General features: G+C 44.1%; 7 protein-coding genes across 7 annotated transcripts; 2 read left to right on the plus strand and 5 right to left on the minus strand.

Moving 5' to 3' along the window:
- Positions 1–1,419: 1,419 nt before the first annotated feature.
- On the minus strand, positions 1,420–1,842 carry N7495_007186 (uncharacterized protein; the record flags this gene model as incomplete). Its single annotated transcript, XM_057209837.1, has 1 exon — positions 1,420–1,842. The coding sequence occupies one exon, from the start codon at positions 1,840–1,842 to the stop codon at positions 1,420–1,422; it is 423 nt and encodes a 140-aa protein (XP_057063611.1).
- Positions 1,843–2,564: 722 nt separating this feature from the next.
- N7495_007187 (uncharacterized protein) lies at positions 2,565–2,975 on the minus strand (the record flags this gene model as incomplete). Its single annotated transcript, XM_057209838.1, has 1 exon — positions 2,565–2,975. One exon carries the CDS (start codon positions 2,973–2,975, stop codon positions 2,565–2,567), a length of 411 nt encoding a protein of 136 aa, XP_057063612.1.
- Positions 2,976–5,987: 3,012 nt separating this feature from the next.
- On the minus strand, positions 5,988–7,163 carry N7495_007188 (uncharacterized protein; the record flags this gene model as incomplete). The annotated part of the gene is made up of 1 exon (XM_057209839.1): positions 5,988–7,163. One exon carries the CDS (start codon positions 7,161–7,163, stop codon positions 5,988–5,990), a length of 1,176 nt encoding a protein of 391 aa, XP_057063613.1.
- Positions 7,164–7,575: 412 nt separating this feature from the next.
- N7495_007189 (uncharacterized protein) lies at positions 7,576–9,567 on the plus strand (the record flags this gene model as incomplete). Its single annotated transcript, XM_057209840.1, has 1 exon — positions 7,576–9,567. One exon carries the CDS (start codon positions 7,576–7,578, stop codon positions 9,565–9,567), a length of 1,992 nt encoding a protein of 663 aa, XP_057063614.1.
- A 3,395-nt stretch (positions 9,568–12,962) lies between these two features.
- On the minus strand, positions 12,963–14,597 carry N7495_007190 (flavin-containing monooxygenase; the record flags this gene model as incomplete). Its single annotated transcript, XM_057209841.1, has 3 exons — positions 12,963–14,268; positions 14,337–14,380; positions 14,433–14,597. The coding sequence occupies 3 exons, from the start codon at positions 14,595–14,597 to the stop codon at positions 12,963–12,965; spliced, it is 1,515 nt and encodes a 504-aa protein (XP_057063615.1).
- Positions 14,598–15,343: 746 nt separating this feature from the next.
- Positions 15,344–15,944, minus strand: N7495_007191 (uncharacterized protein; the record flags this gene model as incomplete). Its single annotated transcript, XM_057209842.1, has 2 exons — positions 15,344–15,541; positions 15,603–15,944. The coding sequence occupies 2 exons, from the start codon at positions 15,942–15,944 to the stop codon at positions 15,344–15,346; spliced, it is 540 nt and encodes a 179-aa protein (XP_057063616.1).
- Positions 15,945–16,486: 542 nt separating this feature from the next.
- Positions 16,487–24,915, plus strand: N7495_007192 (type I polyketide synthase; the record flags this gene model as incomplete). The annotated part of the gene is made up of 19 exons (XM_057209843.1): positions 16,487–16,543; positions 16,627–17,040; positions 17,089–17,258; positions 17,317–17,830; positions 17,881–18,004; positions 18,055–18,167; positions 18,227–18,671; positions 18,726–18,878; positions 18,932–19,225; positions 19,285–19,388; positions 19,438–21,441; positions 21,494–21,590; positions 21,653–21,678; positions 21,739–22,584; positions 22,640–22,921; positions 22,978–23,052; positions 23,103–23,443; positions 23,504–23,981; positions 24,034–24,915. The coding sequence occupies 19 exons, from the start codon at positions 16,487–16,489 to the stop codon at positions 24,913–24,915; spliced, it is 7,419 nt and encodes a 2,472-aa protein (XP_057063617.1).
- Between the last annotated feature and the right edge of the window lie 456 nt (positions 24,916–25,371).

Raw genomic sequence — 25,371 nt, forward strand, 5'->3', positions numbered from 1 at the left:
AATAGCACCTACGAATTTTCTTTTCTTTGATTTCTACTCTTGAGCTGTTCATTTGACTGTTGCTGTCGGTGACCTAGTATGCCAGTTTTTGTGTAAGCAGGACTACATCTGATAGTGACACTTGCAAGTGGAATTGGAGGTACAAGTCATAATGACAGAGTGATATTAACTTGGAGAAAAGAGCAATTTCATTCATTCTAACTTTGTGATGTTGATGACGGATGGAAAACTACTTTGTACTGTATTTACTTTTGAATTATATTGTGGTAAAACTTTTGTCGGAATTTAGCCCTACCCACCTAAAAATATATTTCTAGTTTACGAAGAAATAACTCTGCCATCTTAATAGAAATGGTTTATAATTATATATTAAGATAGTGTTGGTACACCAGTACCAAAAGTAGAATAGCTCTTCAATGACAGGGGAGGCTAACGCCCACTTCTGACACCTATCACAGGTAACGCTTCACGCCCCTGTGATATCTATGTGTCCTTCTGAAGTGGTTGTAAAGTCTAAGTTTCATTCTTAGTTTTGCTGTCTATTATAAAGTAACGATTTGGTCACATGACTACTTTGTTCCATATTCCAACAGCTAGATTAATTATAGAAGAGTTAAATTCAATTTGTTATTTTGTATAATAGCCCCTAGCCTTCCGTACAGAGGCTAATCTTCGGGGTATAGACATAATTAGGCTATTGATTGTAGCCTGCGGAATGGCATCCCAAGACTTACAAATACACTGCTTAAAATAGGCCTTATCCTCCTCAGTATCACCCATCTCGACTAATTCAGGGTAGAGCTTTCGTAATTGAAGCTTTAAAAGATACCAGCATGGCTCAATTGAGCTCATATCGGGTGAGCGTGCGGGCCATTTTTCAAGATGGATAACGTTGGCATCTAAACCACCTTTTTACAGCCTTTGATGTATGAATCCTAGCATTATCCCGTTGAAACACATCGTCGTCCTCATAGTATGGAATAAGGCCATTTTCAAGGGCTGAAGATAGGAACATGTGGAGTAACCTTTACATTTCGCTAAAGGATCCTTCTCCATCACCACTAACTTCGAGCGGCCATCAATCCATATACAAGCCTAAACCATTTGGGAATATCCTTAACTTGGGCTTTATAATTGACGAATTGCCTTGAATGAGTCTCTAATTATAGTACCCAGGCCCACGAGGTATCGGAATTATATGTTCTTGTCATGGTGTTCTATGCTATTTCCTCCACTTCGGCGAGGGCGTCTCGACCGATGTATTTTCATTTTTTTGTTTGACGTTTTTGTTTTCGGAACTTTATGATTAAGAATTTTGCGTTCACGTCCTGTTCTGGGATCCATTGGTTATATTCAGATGGCCAACCCTTCCATTTGACTAGGAAGTGCGTTTCGTCGTCAATGGTTGATTCGTCTGATTTATTCAATTTCCCATTCCATGTCGTCTTGTAGTTCGGGTAGCGTAGTCGTTTCGCCGTCTTTCCGGCTCTTCCACGGTTCGAGGAGTGTAATTGGGAAGACGTTATGGAGTCGGTCGTATTTTGTTGGTAATCCGAGGCGATACGCTTGTTTTCCGACTTTTTCAAGGGGTTTGAAGGGTCCAATGAACTTTGGACTAAGTTTATTGGAGAGCGATTTGAGGCGGAGGTTTTTGGTCGATAATCTGACTAGATCGCCAACACGGAATTCCATCGGTTTATGTCGTTGATTATAATATTTGGAAATCGATTCACTGGCCTTCCGCCAGCTTTCCTGTGTTTTTTCGCGCAACTCATGGAGTTTATGTATGCGGTCCTGGGCGGATGGTGCTTCAATGCCTGTTTTGTTCGACTCCTCGCGCATTCGAAATTCCGGACGGTATCCCAAAAGGCATTCAAAAGGGGACAAGTTCGTCGTCGAATTCACTGCGTTGTTGCATGCATATTCTGCGGTTCGTAATAGTTTTGGCCAGAGTACTTGTTCATCGCCGGCGAAACACCGAAGGTAGTGTTCCAATATCTGGTTCATTCTTTCCGTCTGTCCATCCGTTTGTGGATGATGTGCGGTAGAAAGTCTGCGTATTATCATCGAATGGTAGCAGATTCGAGACCAAAACTTGTGAAGATACTGCCTCGGTCAGAGACAATTCCGTCAGGAAATCCATACTTCAATTCCACGTATTCATAGATGACTTCGGCGAAGTCCTCGGCCTTCATCATGCTAGAAACGGGAATGAATAGACAGTATTTCGTGAACCTATCGACGATTAATAGGATCGCGTCCACATATTGTCCCCTAAAAATGGCTGGGGGTTGGCCATCTGAATATAACCAATGGATCCCAGAACAGGACGTGAACGCAAAATTCTTAATCACAAAGTTCCGAAAACAAAAACGTCAAACACAAAAATGAAAATACATCGGTCGAGACGCCCTCGCCGAAGTGGAGGAAATAGCATGGAACACCAACGAATCCTTCACTTGCTAGTTGGGAAGGCGATGACGAGTACTGCGATTCCGAACCAAATCACCAACAGCCACACCTAAACCGTCGGTAACTTCACATATATTGGCGACATTCGCAAATTATTCTTTAATCGCGGTATGCCAGGCGTTATACCCAGCCTCCTCGGGACTAAGACGACACAAAGTTATAGGAAACGCGAGAGGCCGAGCAAACTGCTCTAATTGCAGGCGAAATTTCGAACGCGTGACGTTAAAGTATCGCTGCCAAACCTTCGGCGGAAAAGCCCTAGCCACATCCAAACCATTCTCGGAACAATGAGAAATCACAGCATTACGAAACGCAAGAGTCAATCGAATCGTATGCTCTTTAGCCTCGATGGGGCCCCGAGCACCCAATGGGATAGCCACCGAAACAGATAGAGGATTCCCGACAGGATGAGAAAGCCCCTTGCTAATATCGGCCGGAAGTGCCGCTGTGGTATTTTCTGCCCACTTCAAAATCTCGAAAAAATGGTGGGCTTCGCCAAGCATCCCGAACGGAGTCTGTTCAACAGCGAATCAACCACGGACCTTTCAAGGATAATGAAGTTACCTGATGGCACACATGTTTATGCCGAATACAAAAGTCACAACTTTTCGAACCAGTCGACGACCACTTATAATCGATATTCACCACTCTTGAGCCAGGTGTCCAGCTATTTACCGCAGCCGAGATGCAGTTCAAACAAGATGTATATGTCACTAGTACAGGATAATTCTTTGGTGTTGTGAGCCGCGGTGCGGTATCAGCCATTCCAAGAGTACCTGGAACCGCCATCTTCTTAAAGAAACTCCGGAAGCGATTCGGGAAGAGAGTGAAGAAACAGGATATCAGAAGATGAGGAATGAATTGAAGGGAAGAAGTTGCTTTTATCATGAAAGGGCAACTCTGGAAACTTCCATGACCTCAAAGAAATACGCACAAAGGAAGCTCAAACAAACACACACAGTGCGATTAGACAACGAACCGCCTTCGGAAAACAAGCAATTCTCGCATCCTTTGACGATTACCATTCCCCACTATCACCCCTCATCTCAACTTCAAATTTTCATTCACCCCGACATAGGTTCTCTGGACTGGTTTTTCCCTCTGGAAGGTTTCCCAGTTCTATCACGCAAATGCGGAGAACACTGTCCGCAAAATGCCCGAACACGAATCGTGCAGAAGTCGACCGAGGACTGTCGACCATGGAGGAGGGAATAATTGTCATGGTATTCCCACAGTGCGGAAATTATGTAAACATAACCACTTAACTAGTTAAAAACCCGTATCCTCTTCGGATCTACGACTGATTCCTCAAGAATCAGTCTTGAATACAATTGACCTTCTTGGCTTCATCTTATCTATTCTTTATCCGCTAGATATCCTTACAATTCTTTAGACTGAACATTCGTCTGAAAAGATCCACTTATGCTAATTAACACGTTGACGCCATTTTTGGGCGAATTGAAGTTGTTATTATGTGAGAAGAGGGCCGAGAGGGATCTTATTCTTTCGGCGTCGTTTAAGAAGACCTCTTGGACGAAGAATTCGCCGTGTAATGGCTCGTCCGGTTCCACACAGGTGCCAGGAGCGCAGTCTCTGGAGAGAGACTGGGCATCTCATCGGGTATCGACCCGTTACATATATAGCTATAAAATGGATTACGACACGCACTTAGATAAAGATATCGTTTAGCGGCGTCATTAGATATAGGAGGACTTCACTTCGAGGGCGAGGTTGAGTTAATTTTGTGGCTAAAAAGCGATCGCGAGTCTTATAGATTGTTTGGCGCCTGCAGCTATAAGTTGTAGGGAGTTTAGATGGAGATACGCCATTTTCTAGGCCAGAAAGAATTCCAGAACGTTGGTCAGTTGAAAGTTCTTGATTTTTTCTACGATTCTCGCTAATTTCTGTGCTGAATGAAGCCATGGTTGCAGTAGGAGAGAGAATTGCAAAAGGGCGGTAGGCGCGTATATGAGAAAACGCGCCAAGACACTGATATCATATAAGCATTTTACGCGCGCCTGAATAATCGCGCTTAATAATCTATTGGCGCTAAGGGCTTGGCGGTGGGGCCCAAAAAAGTTCTTCTGTATTGGTCAAGCCAATTTTGAGAATGACTATATCAGGTGCCCAAAGAAAGGTAATATTCAAGATTTAGGAATACATCCGGAGTACAGTAGAGCAGAGCACGACACGCTTGTCGAACTGGGTTAATTTATTTATTTGTCATAGACTGTTTACTGATGGCAAACCGGAATAGTAATCGTAAGGCACTTCAACTCGTTACTCAAAAATTGCGATGTCAGAAGTCGCCATCAGACGCCTTGAAGAAGCTGATTTTTCCCACACGACTCTAAAATCCCAAAGCCTAGTTGATCGTAGTACAACTCGGTCTTTTCTGTTTATTATTAGCCAAGCCAGAGAATATTCCTCGATCGGTAGCTAACTTCTGAGTTTGGACAGGTGAAAAATGACCAGGGGACCGAAGAATTGGAAGTATTGATGAGAGCTGACACATTCACGCCTACGAAGACGATCCAACAGTCCAGATACTTCTACCTTAATCCGACTGATCAAGGCTTCCAGAAAACCTACTTCCTACTCGATAGATTCGGTGGTGGCAAAATTTAAAAACATAGAAATGTGTGTGTATTTTATACTGCGACTATCAATACTTCCCTTCTTGGATTCGCTGCTTAGCCGCTACTAAGTCTTTGAAGGAGAGAAGAGTCAGTATTGGTGGTGGCTAAGAGATAGAACGCTAGCATTCATCAGTATAGCAAAGTCCTAAGCTCAAAGATCCAGATCAGTTCAGATAGTATTGTGGCGGTGCTAGAAAGGGCGCCACAAATAATGGCAACTCTACTAGTACGAGATTGTCTTGATTAGCCGTACTTATTTTTCTCATCTACCAAATTTAAGAGGCTACGGCACAGGTGAGCTACTTTGGTCGCTTTTCGGTACTTCTGAAAAAATGAGACTGATGAATATTGTCACGGATACCAATACGACAGCTCACATAGAATCTGACGCGATCAAGCGTCGGGACCACTGCGAAGGCTGGCTGTGGTCCATACTTACAAAGTACTTTGAGGCTTGAACTATGACATAAATTTTTCCGGGTAATGCGGGTGGACCTCGGAGAAAGTGCAGACCTTGAAGAAAGATCAGGCCATATGACAAAAAGTAATACAAGGCGACACACTCTTCGCACCTGATTGGCCGGTATTAACGTGCACTAGTCAGGCACCGGAAAGACTAGTTTCTCCACTCGGACTTGGCCGAGACATGGTTAGGGCTTTCATGTCAGAATCGTGGGCTAGATATGATCTGTATAAGTTAAGCTTCCAGCGTTATGTACTCTATATACTCTACTTAAATAATACGTTCAATTAGATATGGCTGTTTCAATTCTTTTTTTCTGTATAGATAATAGATATAAATCGAATATTCCGTCCAGATATTTCAAATCCTATACTCAGCTTCGAAGTCTGAAACCTTCGACACTAATTCGAGAGCTAAGCATATGCGACGTAGTGGGCACAGTTTCCGTTGGAGACTGAGAACCCATTGGTATTGTCTTCAACATAAGCCGTGGCGTAATCACTAGAAAACGCGCAAGTTTTCACATTCATCAGGTAGCACCATTTGCTTGTACTAGTAGCATGATAGTAGGACAGAGCGCAAGTCGAGCTTTCCTGGCAGCTCTCACAGCAGGCCGTCTCGGAAGTGGAGTCACCCACAGAAATGGAGTCATCAGGAAGATGGCTGAACACAATTTGGAAAATGTATTGACCGGCATAGATGCCGAATTCCGAGCCAAGAGGGGCGGATGCGATGTTGTTGGTGGCACATGCGGCGTACGCAGATGTAGTGCTGATAGCGACTACCTGGCTGGTAGTGGAAGTGACAGTATCTGTCACGACAGGTAAGTCGCTAACAACGGTGACATAGGAAGTAGTGCTGAAGCTTGATGTGATAGAGACGTCGGAGGGAATAAGCACAGTGTTGGAAGTGACGGTACTGGTCAATGTGACGGTCGTGGAAGGTGCAACAGCAGTAGCAGTGGCGGGAGCCTCAGTGACGGTCGAGACTGTGGTGGTCTTGATGATGTACTTCACTTCGCAGACCACCTCTTTAGGATACTGGTAATCATCTAGCCAAGGAGTGCACTGCTCTACTCCTTCGTTCAATGATCTTTTCTGGGCAGTAGCCGTGGTGAAAGTGTCCACAATAGGAGTGAAACCAGCCGAGGTAGCAATAGTTGTGGTACTAGTCTGAGTGATCAAGTCGGTCGACCAAACAGTTGTGGTGAAATCGCTGGGAGTAACCCAAGAAGTCGCGTATTCATAAGCAGTCGATGTGGTTGAGAATACATCAGTGGCTGGTGTTGCGGTAGTAGTGACAGTAGTAGTCGCATAGTCCGTCGCCAGTATGGTTGAGGCTAAAGGAGTGGAAGTGACAGTATCCTGAACCGTGGTGAAAATCACGACAGGAGTAGGGTCATGAATATGACGGGTCTTGGTCGTCGTAGGGACAGAAGAGACAGATTTCGTTCCCAAAATGGTACGACAGTGCACTGAAGGCTGTACTTGGGCTTGACTAGAGACTGCGATATTACTTGAGGATGGCAATATATCAGCTTTTACTACGCTGAGCAAGAGACCCGCAAGGGCAAAACGTGAAAAGGACATTTTTTGCAAAAGAGTGTATAAAGAGTGTGAGAAATTAAGGAAATTGAGCCTAATTGATACAATCAAGACTTTGTTACGTTAAATAGTTTCAAGATCTCGTTAGGGGGAAAATGACCGTCGGCTATTTACACCCAATCTCACAAAGTTCTTTTTGATGGACCCGCGGAGGATTATTGAGGCGTCAATAGTATGTCCAAATAAGGAAAGATATATTTTCATTTCAGCTGAACGGGTCTTTCTGAATTTCCCATGTCCGTGTTCTGGTTATTTCTTCGATCTATATACTCCCCTGGAGTACCTCCGCTATTTCCTACCATCACACTCTTTTGTCGCTTTTGTTTTTGAGAGCATCTGCTCTACTCTTTCGTTTTTCACACTCTTTTATCTGAGGCTTAGTCTCTGTTCTGTCAGAATGGGCCACTTACTTCTTCGAGGAATCTTCGCAGCATTGCTTATGCAAACGAGTCTTGCATTGACTGTGAAAGTTCCTCAGCCAACAACCACCTCTTCTGAGACTACTTCTTCTGTGATCACTCTTTCTGCGACGCATGAACATCACCACCACCACCATTGGACATATACTTCAAGGCCATTGCCGAGTCGCAAGCCTTGCAGCACTCATTTATCATCGTCTGTTGCCGTGACCCCCACGCTATCTGCAACACCATCTGCTATTGTGGTATCGTCCTCTATCCCAGTGACTTCACCCACTAGCTCTGTCACTCCTTCAGCACATCATCATCATCACCATTCTTGGACTTATAGCTCCAGGCCATTGCCCAGTCGCAAACCTTGCAGTGCTCGCCCTTCATCATCTGCTCTTGTTTCGTCGTCTGCTATTGTTCCATCATCCGCTCCTTATTCTTCTTTGCCCACTTTGACCACGTCACCCATTGCTTCTTCCACTCCTTTGTCGAGAAGACCAATTCACACTCATCACTCTCATTCCTATTCTCATCACTGGAGTCATACCTCTAGATTACTGCCTCATCGCAGTAGCCATTGCTCGGCTTCATCGTCCTTGGCTATCTCATCCTCAGCTCCCACTTCGACGCCTCTTCATCAGACGTCAGTTGTGACTACTGTGGCTAGCTCTCTTCCAACTACAGCAACTGAACCTGAATCGCCTGACCAAGCAAGCGGTGCTCCTTCTGGATCGAGCCCTGTCCAGTCAGGTTCTTTGCCAAGTACTACAGTTGTACCTGGAACTTCAGTACAGTTGACTACATCCACCGTCCTGTCTACTCGCACGGCTACCATCACGGCTTGTCCGTCATTGATTCCTAACTGCGCGCCGGCTTCCAAGACTACTTTTACAGCAACCGAGACTGTGGTTATTTCGACGACAGTCTGTCCGGTGACAGAAGATCAGACCACATCTGCTCCTGTTGCTAGCGGGGCTCCTACGAAGTCTGGTGAGCTTGGATCTACCACTTCCACTATTTTCACTACTCGCACTGCGACTATAACTGCTTGCCCATCTTCCGTCACAAACTGTCCCGCCAGATCAAAGACGACATATGTTACAACTGAGACGATTGTGGCGTCCACCACCATCTGCCCGATAACTGAAACTCTACCTGCTTCCGTTCCGACAGGCCAAGCTGCCACCAAGTCTGAGCCTGGATTTACCACTTCCACCATCGTCACAACCCGTACTGCTACTATCACTGCTTGCCCCTCCTCTGTAACCAATTGCCCTGCAAGATCAAAGACAACTTCCGTTACTACAGAGACGATTGTACTATACACTACAATCTGTCCGATCGCCGAGACTGCCGCTACACAAACCGCTTCTGCTTCATCCCAGGGCGCTGCTGGTTTTGAATCGACTACCTCCACCATTTGGAGCACCCGGACTTCGACTGTCACTGCTTGCCCATCATCCGTGACCAACTGCCCACTGCGGTCCAAGACGACCCATGTGACCACCGAGACCCTTGCCGTAGGAACGACTGTATACGCAGTATCTACAGTCACAGCTGCACCTGTGTCTACTGCTACCGAAATTTCATCCGACTCTGGCTCTTCCAGAAAATCGGGGGGTAATGGTTCGGCCTCAGGTGCAGATGCAGTATACACTGCTCTCTACACCGTCTCATCATGTGACAGTGATACCTGTACCGAATATGTCAGCACTCTTCTAGAGGCCCAGACTGGCCTTGCTCAACCCACTATGTATGGCTCCAAAGCTTCAGAAAGTCGTACCACTTCTGCTTCTATCTCGGTACACGTGCTGCCCCAGAGTAGCAAGTATGGTGGAGTTCGCACATCCTCAGCGTCTGCTTCTAGCACTGATAGTGCAGTCTACTCTACTTATACTGGTGCTGCATCTACCATTTCCCACTGGCATATGCTGCAGATGGTTTGTATGGCAGTGCCAATCTTAGCCCTCTTTTCTTAGATAGATGGGCTCAAGTCCTATATATACATATTATATATCACTGTGTTATTTATTCAATTCATCTCAAATTAGTTTAATTTAAGTCTGTTTTTTGTGACAAATCAATCGCAAAGAGTATTTGTTTATGCTCTTCTCCTACCGAATACGTTAGTCAAACTAGCCGTTTTCGGCGCCTAGTTTACCGTCACCTAGCTTTGTAGTGTTTTCATGAACGTGACAGGGTCGTAATCAATGCAAATTCAAACTTGAGCTTTTCATTGACTATAGCGACTTTTTAGTATAAAAATGATACATACACATTATGAGGACAGCGAGGCTCAATGAAGTTGCAAACATTGTCCTCGGTCGTTTCTTTCTTCGGGTAATACCCTTGATGGCGTAAGAAGGAACCCAATCATCCCAAATTGGAAATTTCATGGCATAAGTAGCGTAAATCATAGAGAAGCTATAAAACAGGACAATTAGCATTGTTATTAGAGGTCGGCACGGATACATATCCGTAAGATTTTGGATTATTCGTATCCGTAACCGTAGTCGAGAGCTTCTATCCGTAACCGTAACCGTAGAATTTCTACGGTTACGGATACGGATTACGGATATCCGTGATATTATGCCACCGCCTAAATAAATCATATGATACTACGATAGAAACTTATCATCCGAAGTCCCTAATTTGATATCTAAATAGTTATCCATTCATTGATAGAATGAGTCTCCTACCACGCCCTAAACGCGCTCCACGATAGGATTACCTTGTTCTAAATGATGGTAGTGATGAGGAAGCTGATCCTAGTGATCGTATCAAAAAGCAACCACGTTATCACTCCCCATTAGATGAAGATAAAGATGAAGATGAATCTATCTCTCCGAATGATTCAGCGAGTCAAATCCCTGAAACAACCTCTTCTATAGTGTCTACTCCTTTAGACTCTTCTTTGCCCAAGACACCAAAATCCAAAAACCAAGCCCTTTGGAGTCAATTTACAATCCGCAATCTTCCAGGGAAGTTCTGGCATCCTAAACGGGGTAAAGGGCCGTTACAGGACCGAGAGATTGTATGTATTCATTGTGGAGAATGGAAGATCTTGGATTCCCAGAGAGATACATCAACTTCTAATATGAAAACGCATCTGATGAAAAAACATGGATCAATGATATCATCAGTAACTCAGCAAGCATCTATTGTTTCTATGTTTCGGACAAAAACTAGTCAATCTATGTTAGAGGCATTAGAGGAGAATTTGATTCGATGGATAGTCTTGGAGAATATCCCTTTCACTGCTCTTTAGTCTATAGCATTCCAGCAAATCTTTAGGGTAAGCTCTCTCTCTCTCTCTCTCTCTCTCTCTCTCTCTCTCTCTCTCTCTCTCTCTCTCTCTCTCTCTTACTAACTTTAATTATTCTAGGAATTACTAAATACCCCTCTACCTTTTACGTCTGCTCGCATAGTCTCTCGACGAATCAATATGGAGTTTACTCAGTATCGTGCCTATTTGGTCAGTGAGCTCGCGGAAACATGTTCAACAATTGCTTTTTCTTTAGATATATGGACATCCAAGAATCAAAAAGCTATTTTAGGGGTTATTGGACATTGGATAACCCCTGATTTTGAATACCGTGAGAGGATTCTTGATTTTATAGAGCTTATTGGAGCACATACTGGAGAGAATATGGCAAGCCAGCTTCAAATATCTCTTCAGGAGCTACAACTTGAGTCTAAGCTACTTACTATTACTGCTGATAATGCAACAAATAATAGTGCCCTAATTAAAGAGCTCTACTTCAATCTTCAAGGGTTAAATCTAGCTACACTATAGTTTCAAGGTAAGATTCTCTTCATCTCTCTCTCTCTCTCTCTCTCTCTCTCTCTCTCTCTCTCTCTTTAATTATCTAAACTTACTTAAGATAGGTCTTGATAGCTATATTAGATGCCTGGCGCATATTCTGAATCTCATTGTCCAAAAGATTCTATCAGAGTTGAAATCTGGCGATTATCAATCTTCTTTAGATGCCTGTGGTATCCTAAAGGACCATAAGAGCCTACCAGCTGGGCATTCTGCGCTAGCTCGTGTACGAATCTTAGCCCTTTGGGTATCTGGAAGTCCTCAAAGACAGCAGCAGTGGCAAATCATTTGTCAGACGCATGGATTACCTGATAAGCTCGTTCGGTAAGCAAGATTCCTTTCTCTCTTTCTTATATATACTTATAGTTCTAGGTATGATATCGAGACACGTTGGAACTCGACATATCTTATGATTCAAGATGCTATCCTTGCTTAAGAGCAGATTAAACATTGGAATAATGTTCAGAATCAGCTGATACCATTTTCAAATGATGATTGGTCTAATCTTCGTGATCTTGCCATGGTTCTTTCAAGATTCTATGAGTTTACCCAACTTATCTCTCAGCGGCAACCTCATATAAGTCTAGTAATTCCTATTTACTATGAATTGCATGACCTCCTTATAGAAGCAGCTTCTTTTGAAGGCGACTTTATAGGGCTTAGTCCTGATATCTCTTCTGCTGTCTTGGTTGGAATGCAAAAGTATAGGAAATACTATGATCTTATGGATATGCAAGATATCTATTATATAGCTCTTGCTCTTGATCCACGTGTCAAATTTGCTCTTTTAGAACAAGAGCTTGAAGATGGGGTTATCCAAGGAATCATTCAGAGCATTAAGGTCTTTCTTCATAAGAAATATCCCCCTTTGGCTACCTCCATCTCTAGTTCTACTTCTAGAACTATGGATCCTCCTGCTCGACCAGGTATGAGAGCTCGTCTTCTACAAAAAGTACATTCTCAAGAAGTATCTCGGGCTTCTGATATTGATCGCTATTTTGATGAGCCTCCTATTCAAGTAGAAGGATTAATAGAAGACCAAGATGACTCTAAGTGGCTGCTTTCATGGTGGAACGCTCATAAGGATCAATACCCCAGGATGGCAGCAGTTGCAAGGGACTACCTTGGTATTCCAGCAGCTGAGGTTTCAGTTGAAAGACTTTTCAGTTCTGTAAGGGATATCCTGGGTGTTCGTCGACAATCTCTGAACAGTAAGACCATAAGAGAGTTAGTTTTGTTAAGAGATGTATATAATATTGATTCCTAATTGAAATTTCTTTTACTTGAGAATTACATGAGATTTATAACTCTATAGACTTAGAAATATATATTAGAACTGCATGTGGTTCTAGACACGTGATATAAGCTACGGATATTACGGATATCCGTACGGTTAGAGGGCATTTATTCGTAACCGTAACCGTAGAGATTTTATTCGTATCCGTAACCGTAGAAATTCTACGGTTACGGTTACGGATACGGATATCCGTAAAACCGTGCCGACCTCTAATTGTTATAATGAGTTGCATCTGCTCATGTGACAATGGCCACTCACGGATATATCATCCCATTCCATTTTGATTCATCTATCCACCAACTCGTGCATCCGCCATTAACCCAAGCACGTTCCCCGGAAGAACTTTGGACAGTATCTGTCCATTTCTTGCACGCTGCTTCTTCCACCTCATATGCCTCTGCCTGCCCCTCGATAATTGGTTTGACAATTTGAAGAATATAGTTGATAGCGTTTTCAATCCCAATGATGACACTGGTATGTCCACTCGAAGAATTTGGACCAAATAGAAAGAAAAGATTAGGAAATCCGTCAAGTGCAACACCCATATAGGCCTGTTGACCTCCTCGTTTCTTCCAAAGTTCATGGATGTTTATCATGTTTCGGCCAATGATGCGCATAGGTTGCAACAATGCTGATGTATCATAGCCAGTGGCAAGAATGATTGTATCGAGTGGTATTGTAATTCGGTCAGCCATGTCCCCTAAAATGCCTTCTCTGGGACCTAAGCGTTGAAGTGGTAAGGTGGAAAGCTTCATTTTTGGGTCATGAAGACTATCAAACCATCCATCGTCATGGATGAGTCGCTTGCAGCCCACCTCATACTGAGGCATAAGAATCTGGTGATATTGTGATGGAACTTTACTTCTCATATGAGAGATCAGTGCTTTTGCTCTCTCTGCGCGACGAGTTTGGACATTCCTTCCTGGCCTTGTGAAACGAAAATAGCTGGTTTCTGTTATAGCAAAGATGACGACGCGAACAAGTAGTGCGACACCAGGAATGTTTCTTGTGAGAAATGGCATGAATATCTTCCACCAGCCCATATGCCTCTTAGAGAGATGGTTCGGAGCAACCCAAGGCGGGGACCGCATCAATTGGGTCACAGACGCAGCTCCAAAATCCTTTCCCAGTAGTCGAGGTACGACCTGTGCCGCGGAACAGCCCGTGCCAAGTACTAAAACGTTCTTTTTGTGGACATCTACAGAGTTTTTCCATTCCGAAGTGTGTATAATATCGCTCTGAAAGTCTTGAATACCATCAACGTCCCGTAAAACATCCACGGATGTCTTAGGTTTGGCAAACTTTCCGACAGCAGTCAACACAATTTTGGCGTAAATGATGCCCTTCCGCAGGCTTGGCAGATGCTGAAACTTTACCTCCCATTCTAGTGTCTCTTCATCCCATTGAAGCTCGGTGACTTCTGTGTTGAGGCGAATGTTATCTGAAAGATGGTATTGGGCACAAACATCCAAAAGATACTTCCAGATCTCCTCTCCCAATGGCTTCAATGTTGACCAGTTATAATTTGGGGCGAATGAAAAAGAATAAAGAGCTGCAGGTCTAGCAAGCGGAGTCAGCAATGTTTTTCGGGTTAAATGGTGATCTGTAAATTCATGGGGCGGACTCACACATCGCAGGCAACCCCAGGGTAGCGATGCGTCAACCAAGTCCCCTTTAGAGTCAGCTTGGCCTATTTAAAATGTCTTTGGGTAGATGGAACCTACACCAATATCGCTGTTTTTGTCAAAGATTACAAAGTCTGTAATCCCAAATTTGCGTTTTACTTGACACCCGGCCGCAATGCCAGATATACCAGCTCCAATTATGAGTATTGGGTGGGATAAAACCTCCCCATCAAAATTGAAAGGGTCATTGGATCCCAAAGGCATGTTTGGATAATACAAGAATTGACTAGTAACGTGAAACAGATGTTCACATGAAAAAAGTGCAACTGGTCCAGCAGCACATTGATGGTGGGCATTGAACGCTACGGAGGTACTTGAGCCAGGGCAGTAATAATAATACCGCGCTCATCAGCAAGGGGTAATGGAACTGGAATACTAGGACCATCAGTGATAAGCTCATGCAAGGAGAGGAGGGGGATAAATGCACTATTAGGAAAATCTCAAAGCTACTGGTACAATATTTATTGCTGTACATTACATTTCAGGAGGTATTTTTCATCACCAGATTATAGTAGTGCGAGAGAAGTGAGTCTTAAATTAGTAAATTATCAATTTGTATCTGGGCAAAATTAACACAATCAACCAAGTTTCGTTATATATTTTTGGCTAAATCCGATCTCCCAGTTGATTGGCTTGTTTTTCTCTTATACCAGAGTTAAAGTACATCTCCATTGACATGGGGACGATGTCGTACATACGTATGGTCGCTCTGGATAGAATTTATCAGGTTTAACTATACCGTAGAGGTCACCTACGTGGGGGATAATGAAATTATAAGAAAGAAGATGACGGTCTCCTAAGAGAAGAAAAAATTAATTTGTATCGACTAAGGAAGGTAGACAATATAGGCTTGACCACTGAAGCAACAATACCGTCGCAATATTAAAACCACAATATGGATGGTAGCGCTTTAGTAGCCTGATGATCTATTGAAGAGAGCCATGGATACTTCAGACACCACCTGACATCCCATGAAGGGCACTTCGAAACTCAGCATCCAAACTGTCAGAGGGCCCAGCAATCATGGAGTGATTGACTGTTGGAACCCTTTCGGTGGTCAACTTTTCTAGCGCAGCTCGCTGGCTGGAGAAGCTCTCGATGATACTTTGAGCAAATACAGTGAATCCTGCCGAATCAAACTGAGAGCTCTGTGCCTGCATGTTAGCATCTGGTATGTGAAAGACAAGATGTACGGGAAGAAAGGCATACCTTGGAGGCGGCAGACTTCAGAGCTTTCCGCGCACTGGACTGCATAGCGTGGTAATTTTCAAAGAACTCAGGAAGTTGGTCACTGGAGATTGCACCGGAACTTTCATACTGCGATCGCATACTAGCACTGGCCCCCAATAGATCGTACAGAGCTTTTCCACAGCTGACAGACTTCAGGATACCTCCATCAAAGGTTTCTAGGCAGTCGTTGATAGAGTCTATGCGACTCCGGAGGGATCGCAAGTCCGTGAAAGTTTGCGTGTGATCAAAGGAGGCCGCTAAGGTGAGAGACACCAAAGTCATCACTAGCACAAAGGGTCTAAGGATCGTGTGAAGAAGCATTGATGCGTTTCACTAAGACGGCTTTCAAATATATTTTGATCTTCCTTGCTTTGACGGCTCACTCCTGTAGTTTAAATACAAGTGGTTCGTGATCGACATGTAATCGCTATGCGACGCAAAGGGTTGAAAAATACGTTACAGAATGTAGCATATTGGCTTACTGTAACCGGGATAATCACACTCTTATGGCGCAATCTGCGTACGCTGAATTCCCAAAACATAAAGGCATAGCAGACAAATATATCTCATGCATGAAAAAGTACAGTGTTGCTCAGGGAATTCGTAAAATACAGGGCGGTGATAGAGTGAGCCCAATTGAACCCTTCATTCTTCATTTTTCTGGTATTTAAAAGTATTATGTGTAGTAATAATATAATCCCTCTGAAAAGGAAGGTATCGGTCGTCAATGATACAGCTCTATTCATCCTTTGCTTGAGCCTGTTAACAAAATTATAAAACCAGCAATGAACCGGAATCGACGTCGCAGCAATCATCTCTCACATCGTCAACTAGGTCACCATTCAAGCTAGAACATCATCAAAATGCCACCAGCTGTATCGCAGACTGAAGTTCTCCCCAGTGGAGAACTTGAGCACAAGGTAAGCCCCCCGAGGCCTAAGTCTCATAACCAGCATTCCAAGAACGGAAGCTGACATTCTTTTTTTTCTTTAAAAAAATTAAGGTTACTAAAAAATCTAAGACCTTCTGCCTTGATAGTACTCACCGTGATGGTACAGCGAAATCAGTTTTGTCTGAGGACAGGGACAGTTTCAAAGAGTTTCAGCCAATGGCAATTGTGGGGATGGCAATGAGACTCCCAGGTGGAGTCAAATCAGATAAAGATTTCTGGGAATTACTTATGAACAAAAATGATGGATTGTGTCGTGTGCCAGAATCCCGCTATAAGGTAGATAGCTTCTATCATGAAACGATGCCCCACGCTTTGAAGACGAAGCATGGGTACTTCTTGCAGGACGACCCAGCCCAGTTTGATGCCGGCTTTTTCAAAATCGGCAGTGTCGAAGCAAGTCGATTAGATCCCCAGCAGCGGCTTCTGTTAGAAGTAGTTTGGGAGTGTATGGAAAGCTCTGGCCAGGTAGGCAACCCCCATTCGAAGCACAACGTAAAGTCTAAAGTCTGCTAGACCGAATGGCGTGGACGAGACATTGGTTGTTACGTCGGTGTTTTTGGTGAAGATTGGCTTGATCTGAAGAGCAAAGACAGTCAGAGTATTGATCGCCTTCATGTGCTGGGAACTGGAAACTTTGCTTTGTCAAATCGAGTCTCCTATGAGTTTGATCTGACTGGGCCAAGGTGGGTACAAATGGCTTTCTAACGTTTGAACTACAAAAACTAATCTAGAATGCCTTAGCATGGTTCTGTCAACAGGATGCTCCTCTTCTTTGGTAGGGCTGCACGAAGCGTGTGCAGCTATTCAAGCGGGAGACTGCTCCTCTGCACTGGTGGCAGGTACAAACCTGATCCTAACGCCGACAATGACTACTACAATGTCCGAAAACATGGTTCTATCATCAGATGGGACTTGTAAGACATTTGATGCCAAAGCAGATGGATATGGGCGAGGAGAAGGAATTAACGCTATTTACATAAAGCCTCTCAAATCGGCTTTGCGCGATGGCGATCCTATTCGCGCGGTCATCCGGTCCACCGCAACTAACTGTGATGGAAGAACGCCCAGTATCACCACTCCAGGATCTGCAACCCAGAAGAGTTTGATTGAGAAAGCGTATAAGATGGCAAGAATCAAAAATATCACTGAAACGCCTTTCTTTGAATGTCATGGAACGGGTACCACAGTTGGAGATACAGCAGAGGTTTCAGTTGTGGCGGAGCTATTCGGAGGACACCAAACCTTCATTGGATCCGTGAGTGCTTTATAGCTTAATTTCCGTCTAGTTACTGATATGTTGTGCAGGTGAAACCGAATATTGGCCATGGTGAAGGTGCCTCCGGCATCTCGAGTGTCATAAAAAGTGTCCTAGCTCTTGAACACAGTATCATTCCACCCAATATTCACTTCAATGAGCCCAATCCAAAAAGTAAGGCCTACTAAACCAACATCTTACATTTATCTGAGACCTGTTTATAGTCCCATTCAAAGACGCTCAGTTGATAGTCCCAGTTGAGCAAATTCCTTGGCCAACTGACCGAGCCAAGAGAATCAGTGTTAATTGCTTTGGGATTGGAGGATCCAACGCTCATGTGAGATTTTAAAATCGAGGTTTAAATGACGAAAAAGTAAAAAGCTGAACCTTTCCCAGGTTATTCTCGACTCTGCGACATCTTTTACAAGCGAATCACATCACGAAAACCACACTAGAGAAAAATACATACCTATGCCCATGATTCTATCAGCAGCTAGCCCGGAGGCACTGCGCCAGAGGGTGAAGGATATCAAAGAATACATGGAAAGTTTCTCATCGATGCAAGACCTGGCTTACAATCTCACAGTTCGTAGGGAATTGCTCCCTTATCGCACTTTCTTGATTGGAAGAAATAATTCCGTCGTCGAGGGATTAGAAATTCAACAATTCGAAGCTCCATCAAGAGTTCCAAAATTGCACTTTGTTTTCACTGGCCAGGGAGCACAATGGGCAGGCATGGGCAGAGACCTCCTCGAAACGTACGAAGAATTTCTCGCCGACATTGAATCCATGGATGAGGCACTGCAAAGCTTGCCCGATTCCCCGCAGTGGACTATCCGAGGTGAGTCTAACGAAAATCCGCTATCTTATTATATGCCCGGACTAATTCAGGCAGAGGAGCTATCGCGTGTCGGGCCTGCCTCTCGGGTGAACCAACCAGAGCTCTCCCAGCCTCTTTGCACAGCACTTCAAATTGGTATCGTGAATCTACTTTCTTCAATGGGCGTTAAGGCGACTACGGTAGTTGGTCATTCTAGCGGAGAAATCGGTATGCTTAGTTGACAGTATTCTATTCTATTATGAGGCTAACAATACGCACAGCCGCAGCGTATGCTGCAGGGGCCATCACTTCCAGCACGGCAATCATCCTAGCCTTCTATCGCGGACAAGTTTCGAAAAAATGTCGAGCCGGTGCAATGGCTGCTATCGGGATGTCATCACAAGACGTTCAAAAATATCTGCAAGGAGATGTTGTTGTGGCTTGTGAGAACAGTCCACAAAGTGTCACGATTTCAGGAGATCCAGATGGGATTGAACGTATTATTAACCAAATTCGTGCCGATCAATCTGATGTACTTTATCGACACCTCAAGGTCAATGTTGCCTATCACTCTGGTGAGTTTTTCCCTTTTTAAAAAGGAAATCAAAACGGGACAACTAATTACCTGATATAGCTCATATGCGTGACGTGGGTCAGATCTATGAAGACGCAATCACCACACATTTGAATTCACAGGGATTTATGCTTGATCTATACTCCAGTGTGTCTGGAAAGAAAGTCAGTAAAGCGTCCGAGTTGAATGCGACGTACTGGCGTCGGAACTTAGAATCGAGTTCTATTTTCAACAGCTTTGAATATGATACTCAAAGATCACAACGAAGATGCAGTTTTCCTAGAGATCGGCCCACACTCGGCATTGTCTGGGCCTCTTCGTCAAATATTCGGTGCAAATGATAGAAGAAAGTCAACTTATATACCTTGCATTGTGAGAGGACAGAATCCAGCTGATCAGTTCATGGCATCAATAGCGTCTATGTACTGCCTGGGTCTTGCTCCTAATTTACGTCAAATTCTTGGAGCCGGAACAGTTCTGACCGACATTCCCGCCTATCCGTGGCAACATGATCAAAGGCACTGGTGTGAAAGTCGAGCCACAGAGCAATGGAGGTTGAGGTCTTTTCCAAATCATGAGCTGCTCGGTTCTAGACTATTCGGGTCTAGTGATCAGGAGCCTACGTGGAGAAACATTCTCACCCCTTACGATGTGTCGTGGTTGATTGACCATAAGATATTCGATGATATTGTCTTCCCTGCAGCTGGATTTATTGCAATGGTGGGAGAGGCTATTCACCAAATCACGGGATCTCAAAGCTACATTATTCAAAAAATGGTTTTCAAAACGCCTTTATTTCTTCAAACCCGCGAGACAGAGATTCTCACTAGTTTGAAACCACTCAAATTGACCGACATGGACGATTCTGACTTCTTTGAGTTCACTATCTCGGCTTTCGACGGGCAGCAGTTCGTCAAACACTGCGACGGTCAAGTGCGCCAAGGCTGTGAGCTCTTACCCGAGACCGAACAGATCAAGCCATTCATCCGAAAGGTCTCCCATTCTTCATGGTACAAATACATGGCAGAACTCGGACTACGATATGGCCCAAGTTTCCAAGGCCTTCGACAAATTACAGCAGACCCAGTTCACAAAAAAGCAAGTGCGGTTCTGGTAGATGAAGGGTCGCATGAAAGCCGATATCCTTTGCATCCAACAATCATTGATAAATCATTACAACTGCTGAGCGTCGCACACTGCAGAGGTCTCTCCCGTCTTTCCGCAAAGCTGTGTATTCCGGCATATTTCGAGAGCATTCATGTATTATGTGGGGCCCTGAAGACAAAGTTAGATGAAAATTCTAAGTTTGATGAGTTCAAAGTGTGTTGTGCTACGTCAGCAGATGATACTATGAGCGGAGATTTAATGGCAACAGCTCAAGGAGAAGCGGTCCTGAGGATAAACAACGGGGTCTTTTTTTCACTTGATGACAAGGCTGAAGAATCAAGGATCCCATTGGGGAGCCATCTAGAGTGGGCACCAGATGTCGAGCTTCTTTCTTCGCAAGACCTGTTGAAGCTTGATCCATTTCCTAATGATGCCCATCTGTTCACCCGAATTTCGATGCTCGCTATTCTCTTCGCGGAGGAGGAGGTTCACAAGCTTCAAGCTGGAACTCCTCACCTTCAGAAGTATCAAAAAATGCTCATCAAACTGGCCAAAGATATCAGGGACGGTCATTTTCCAGCTGTGCCTGAAGCACAGCAGTGGGCTGCCTTAGGCCAACATGATAAGGCAAAGGCCTTTGAGCAGCTCAAAAGTCTACCTATCACGAATAGTCATACCAAACCCGTGCTTGATATGGTAGAAAGGGTAATGAACAGCTGCACTGCAATCGTTGAAAACAAGGTCTCGCAATTGGACCTCTTACTGCAAGAGTCCGGCCTGCAGAGCTTGTACGAATCGACAAGCCAGCAATTGGGCTGGCGCATCTTGTTTTCCCATCTTCGGCACTCCAATCCAAGAATGAGGATCCTAGAAATTGGTGCTGGTACTGGCTCCACCACTGCAATAACCCTAGGACTGTTGCAAGAGCCGAATGGTGTGCAAACTTTTGCCTCATACACATTCACAGATATATCACATGGTTTTTTGAAGTCAGCGGAAGACCGATTCCAGGACTTTCGCGACATAAAGTACAAGATCTTAGACATCAGCAAAGATCCACAAGACCAAGGCTTTGAGCCTGCCAGTTTTGATGTCATTATCGCTGCAAATGTTAGATACTTGCTTCACATCCTTACCTCAAAAGTTCTAATAGTGAATATAGGTTCTACATGCTGCCCCTGTCATACATGAAGCGCTTGTACATGTAAAAAGTCTCCTTGTACCAGGTGGCCGTCTGCTAATGCAGGAGTTATGCCCGGGTACGTAACCATGCCGACATTGTACTTACAGCAAAAAAGGAAGATACACTAACAATGACAAGATTCACCGCAGTACGACTTCCTTCTGGTATGTTACCAACAGTTGAGATTTCTCGCTCTACGACCATTTAAACTAATAAGTCACCAGGGAGTCCTTCCGGGATGGTGGATTGGTGAGAATGACAACCGTCCAGAGCATCCCTATATTGACGGTGAGTGCTGGGATACTAAGCTACGCAATGCTGGTTTTACTGGCGCAGAAGGAATTTTCTACAATCAAGAGTCGCCTTATCGCCAAGGTGCCAGCATTGTTTCAAGAAAGCCCACTGATGAGATCAATCCACGGGTTGTCACACTTGTCTGCAGAGCAAGCCTTGGAAAATGGGAAGCCGATCTCGGAAAACAGCTGATCAATCAACGATACAGCGTGACCTGGCTACAACTAGGAGATGAAGCCCCGAAAACAGGCGATATCATTTTCCTTCTTGATTTGGATGGCCCCTTTCTTGATGAAATTTCGGATCAGACTTTCCAATCTCTCAAATATTTCCTCAAGTATTGTGTATCTTCAAGGTTATTTTGGTTGATGCCCCCAGCACAGACATTGTGTAATGACCCTAGATATGGGCTTGTTTTGGGACTGGTTCGGTCCTTGCGAAAGGAGATGAATCCCCAGTTTATAACGATTGAGGTTGATTCATTCGATGCCCGGTCAATAAACTGTCTTCTCCAAATTCTGCAGAAACCTACTAATAAAAACTGCCTCCCTGAGGTGGAATATACCCTGACAAATGGAACAGCATATGTCAGCCGACTTAAGTGGGGTGCTTTATCCGACTATGCCCCAAAGTTGGTACATACCGATGCCCCAAAAATGCTTTCAATGAACTCATCACACACGCTGGACTCATTTCAATGGATCCCATTCAGTGAGCCACCATTGGGAACAGAAGACGTGATGGTTGATATTGCCTATACTGGGTTGAACTTCCGTGTAAGATCCGTTATCAGTGGGCTTTCAAAGTGCTCTGAAGCTAATGAAAGTATAGGACATGATGATTGCGCTAGGAATTTTTGGTGCCAAGACAAGCATGGGCTTTGAAGCGAGTGGGACAATTTGTCGAATTGGATCAAATGTGAAGGCATTTGAGATTGGTGACAAGGTAGCATTGATTGCAGATGGACTTTTAAGGACACGTCAAGTTATTTCTAGTAACTACTGTGTCAAGATTCCAGATGGTTTGTCATTAAAGGATGCAGCCACCATGCTTATTGTGTTTGCAACGGCGATCTATTCCTTGATTGATGTCGGTTGTATCAAGAAGGACAAGGTATGCGACGACTTGTGTTCTTCAGATCGACGATGACTTCGCTGACATCGTTTCAGTCTATTTTGATTCATTCCGCCTGCGGTGGGGTGGGATTGGCTTCCATTCAAATTTGCAAGCTGATGGGCGCTGAGGTGTGTTAAACATTTGCCCTTTATATGCGCAAATCAATTGACAGATTTAGATCTTTGTTACAGCTGGTAGCGAGGAGAAAAGGAATTATCTACAGACAGAATTCCAAATTCCGAGAAACCAAATTTTTGATTCCCACAGCGCGGAATTTCTGCCTCGGTTAATGAAGGAAACTGGCGGCCGAGGAGTTGATATAGTACTCAATTCATTAGCAGGAAAGCTCTTGCATGCATCATGGCAATGCGTGGCTCCCTTTGGGAAAATGATCGAGCTGGGCAGACGCGATTTCCTCGGCCATGGCAAACTTGATATGGCGACATTCATGAAAAACCGGGCTTTCTTCGGCGTTGACCTGAATCAAATCAGATTAGACGCACCTGACATACTTCAAAGGTATCATGCCACTCAGCATCCCTCATATTGAAAATAACTTACTAACTCATGTGAATTTAGTCTGGTTGCTCAGTTTTCGGAATGGGCTCAAGCCGGGAAAATAAAACCGATTCGGCCTGTGACTGTCTACAATGCTGCCCAGATATCTGAGGCGCTCAAATTCATGCAGCAAGGTGTTCACATGGGAAAGATTGTCATAAAAATGCCTGCATCATATTCCGATTTGCCCGCAACCCCTTCAATCAAACCGTTCTCTTTATCATCAACCAAAGCATACCTACTCGCTGGTGGTCTTGGGGGGCTGGGTAGGAGTGTGTCGAATTGGATGGTTGAGCAAGGGGCCAGACATTTGATTTTCCTTTCTCGGTCTGGCAACCAATCGGAGAAACATACAGCCTTCGTTCAGGAGCTAGAGGCTCAGGGATGTGAGGTTATTATCGTTGCTGGAGACGTTTCCGATATAAGGGATGTCAAAAAGGCAGCCTGCTGTTCTGCGTGGCCAATTGGTGGGGTTCTTCAACTCTCCATGGTTCTTCGAGTAAGGGTTCACATAATATCCGAATAACAAGCCAAACTGACAGCAAATCTAGGACCAAGGTTTTTTCAACATGACACATGAAGAATGGAAAACTGTCATTGATCCCAAAGTGACTGGCACGTGGAATCTTCACCATGTTTTCAAAGATTTTCCTCTCGACTTTTTTGTCATGTTCAGCTCTGTTTGTGGCTTGGGAGGAAACATAGGCCAAGCCAACTACTCAGCAGCAAATACATTCTTGGATTCTTTTGTTCAGTACCGTCGAAGTCATGGTCTACCCGCCTCAGTCCTGGATCTCGGTATTTTGGGTGACGTTGGGTTTGTGAGTCAAAACAAGCAGCTTCGGGTCCGATTGGAGGCATCAAATTTCGTCATTTTGAGAGAGAAAGACCTGACAGATGCTCTGCAAGTTTCCATGCAAACTCAAGCAAACTGCCAGCCAACCAACGGGATTCCAGTATCCAATATGTTTGCTGTTGGTTTTGGGTGGCACAAACAAGGTCACCATGCAGCCATTGAGGTGGACAATGACATTCGAGTCAGCAGCTTCGCAAACTACGAGAAAACGGAAAGTATGACTAAAATCGACAAGACGGATGAGATACGGAACTATTTCGCTCATGTGGAGCGACATGTAGAGCTTTTGGATGACCCTGAGACAAAGCTTCGAATTACGAGAGAGCTGGGCAAGTCTATCTACTCATACAAAGGACAGTATCAGGAGATGACAGATGAGGAGATGTCGGCAACTATCCTTGACTCCTTAATTTCCATCGAAATTAGGAACTGGTTCCGGCGGAAATTGTCCTTGGAGATAACTTTGACCGAGATCTCTCGTGCCGGTAACGTCGGTGCATTGAGCGAGTTGACTATTGCAAAGCTGAAGGCCAGAAACCAACAGAAGATATCAACGCTAGAGATCCCTGCAGCGTGATAAATTATTGATGGAGACAGAGAAAGTGCGAAAAGGAATTTCATTATTCCTGAGACATCTCTGCCTTTCTTAGTTTACATGCTCTATCGTGTTGTTGAAAATACCAGCTGTCTAATTCTGCAGAGAGAAGAAGTATAAGATCTATTACCCGCAATACAACCTAGGGCTAGAGGTCGGCACGGATACATATCCGTAAGATTCTGGATTATTCGTATCCGTAACCCTAGTCAACAGCTTATATCCGTATCCGTAACCGTAGAATTTCTACGGTGTACACCATATATCTCAACAACCGCACGTCGAAATCATTTTAAATCTTGAATCTGGATTATTTCTAGTTAAGAATATATATATTGAAAGAAAGACTAGAAAATCATTAAGTGAAGTGTAGTTAAAACTAAAATAGATAAATTAAACTGTAATTTACGGTGCCGCTATAATTTATCCATCTAATTT

Source organism: Penicillium taxi, assembly GCF_028828555.1.
Source record: "Penicillium taxi strain IBT 34144 chromosome Unknown utg000004l_segment0_segment0, whole genome shotgun sequence".
Lineage (NCBI taxonomy): Eukaryota > Fungi > Ascomycota > Eurotiomycetes > Eurotiales > Aspergillaceae > Penicillium > Penicillium taxi.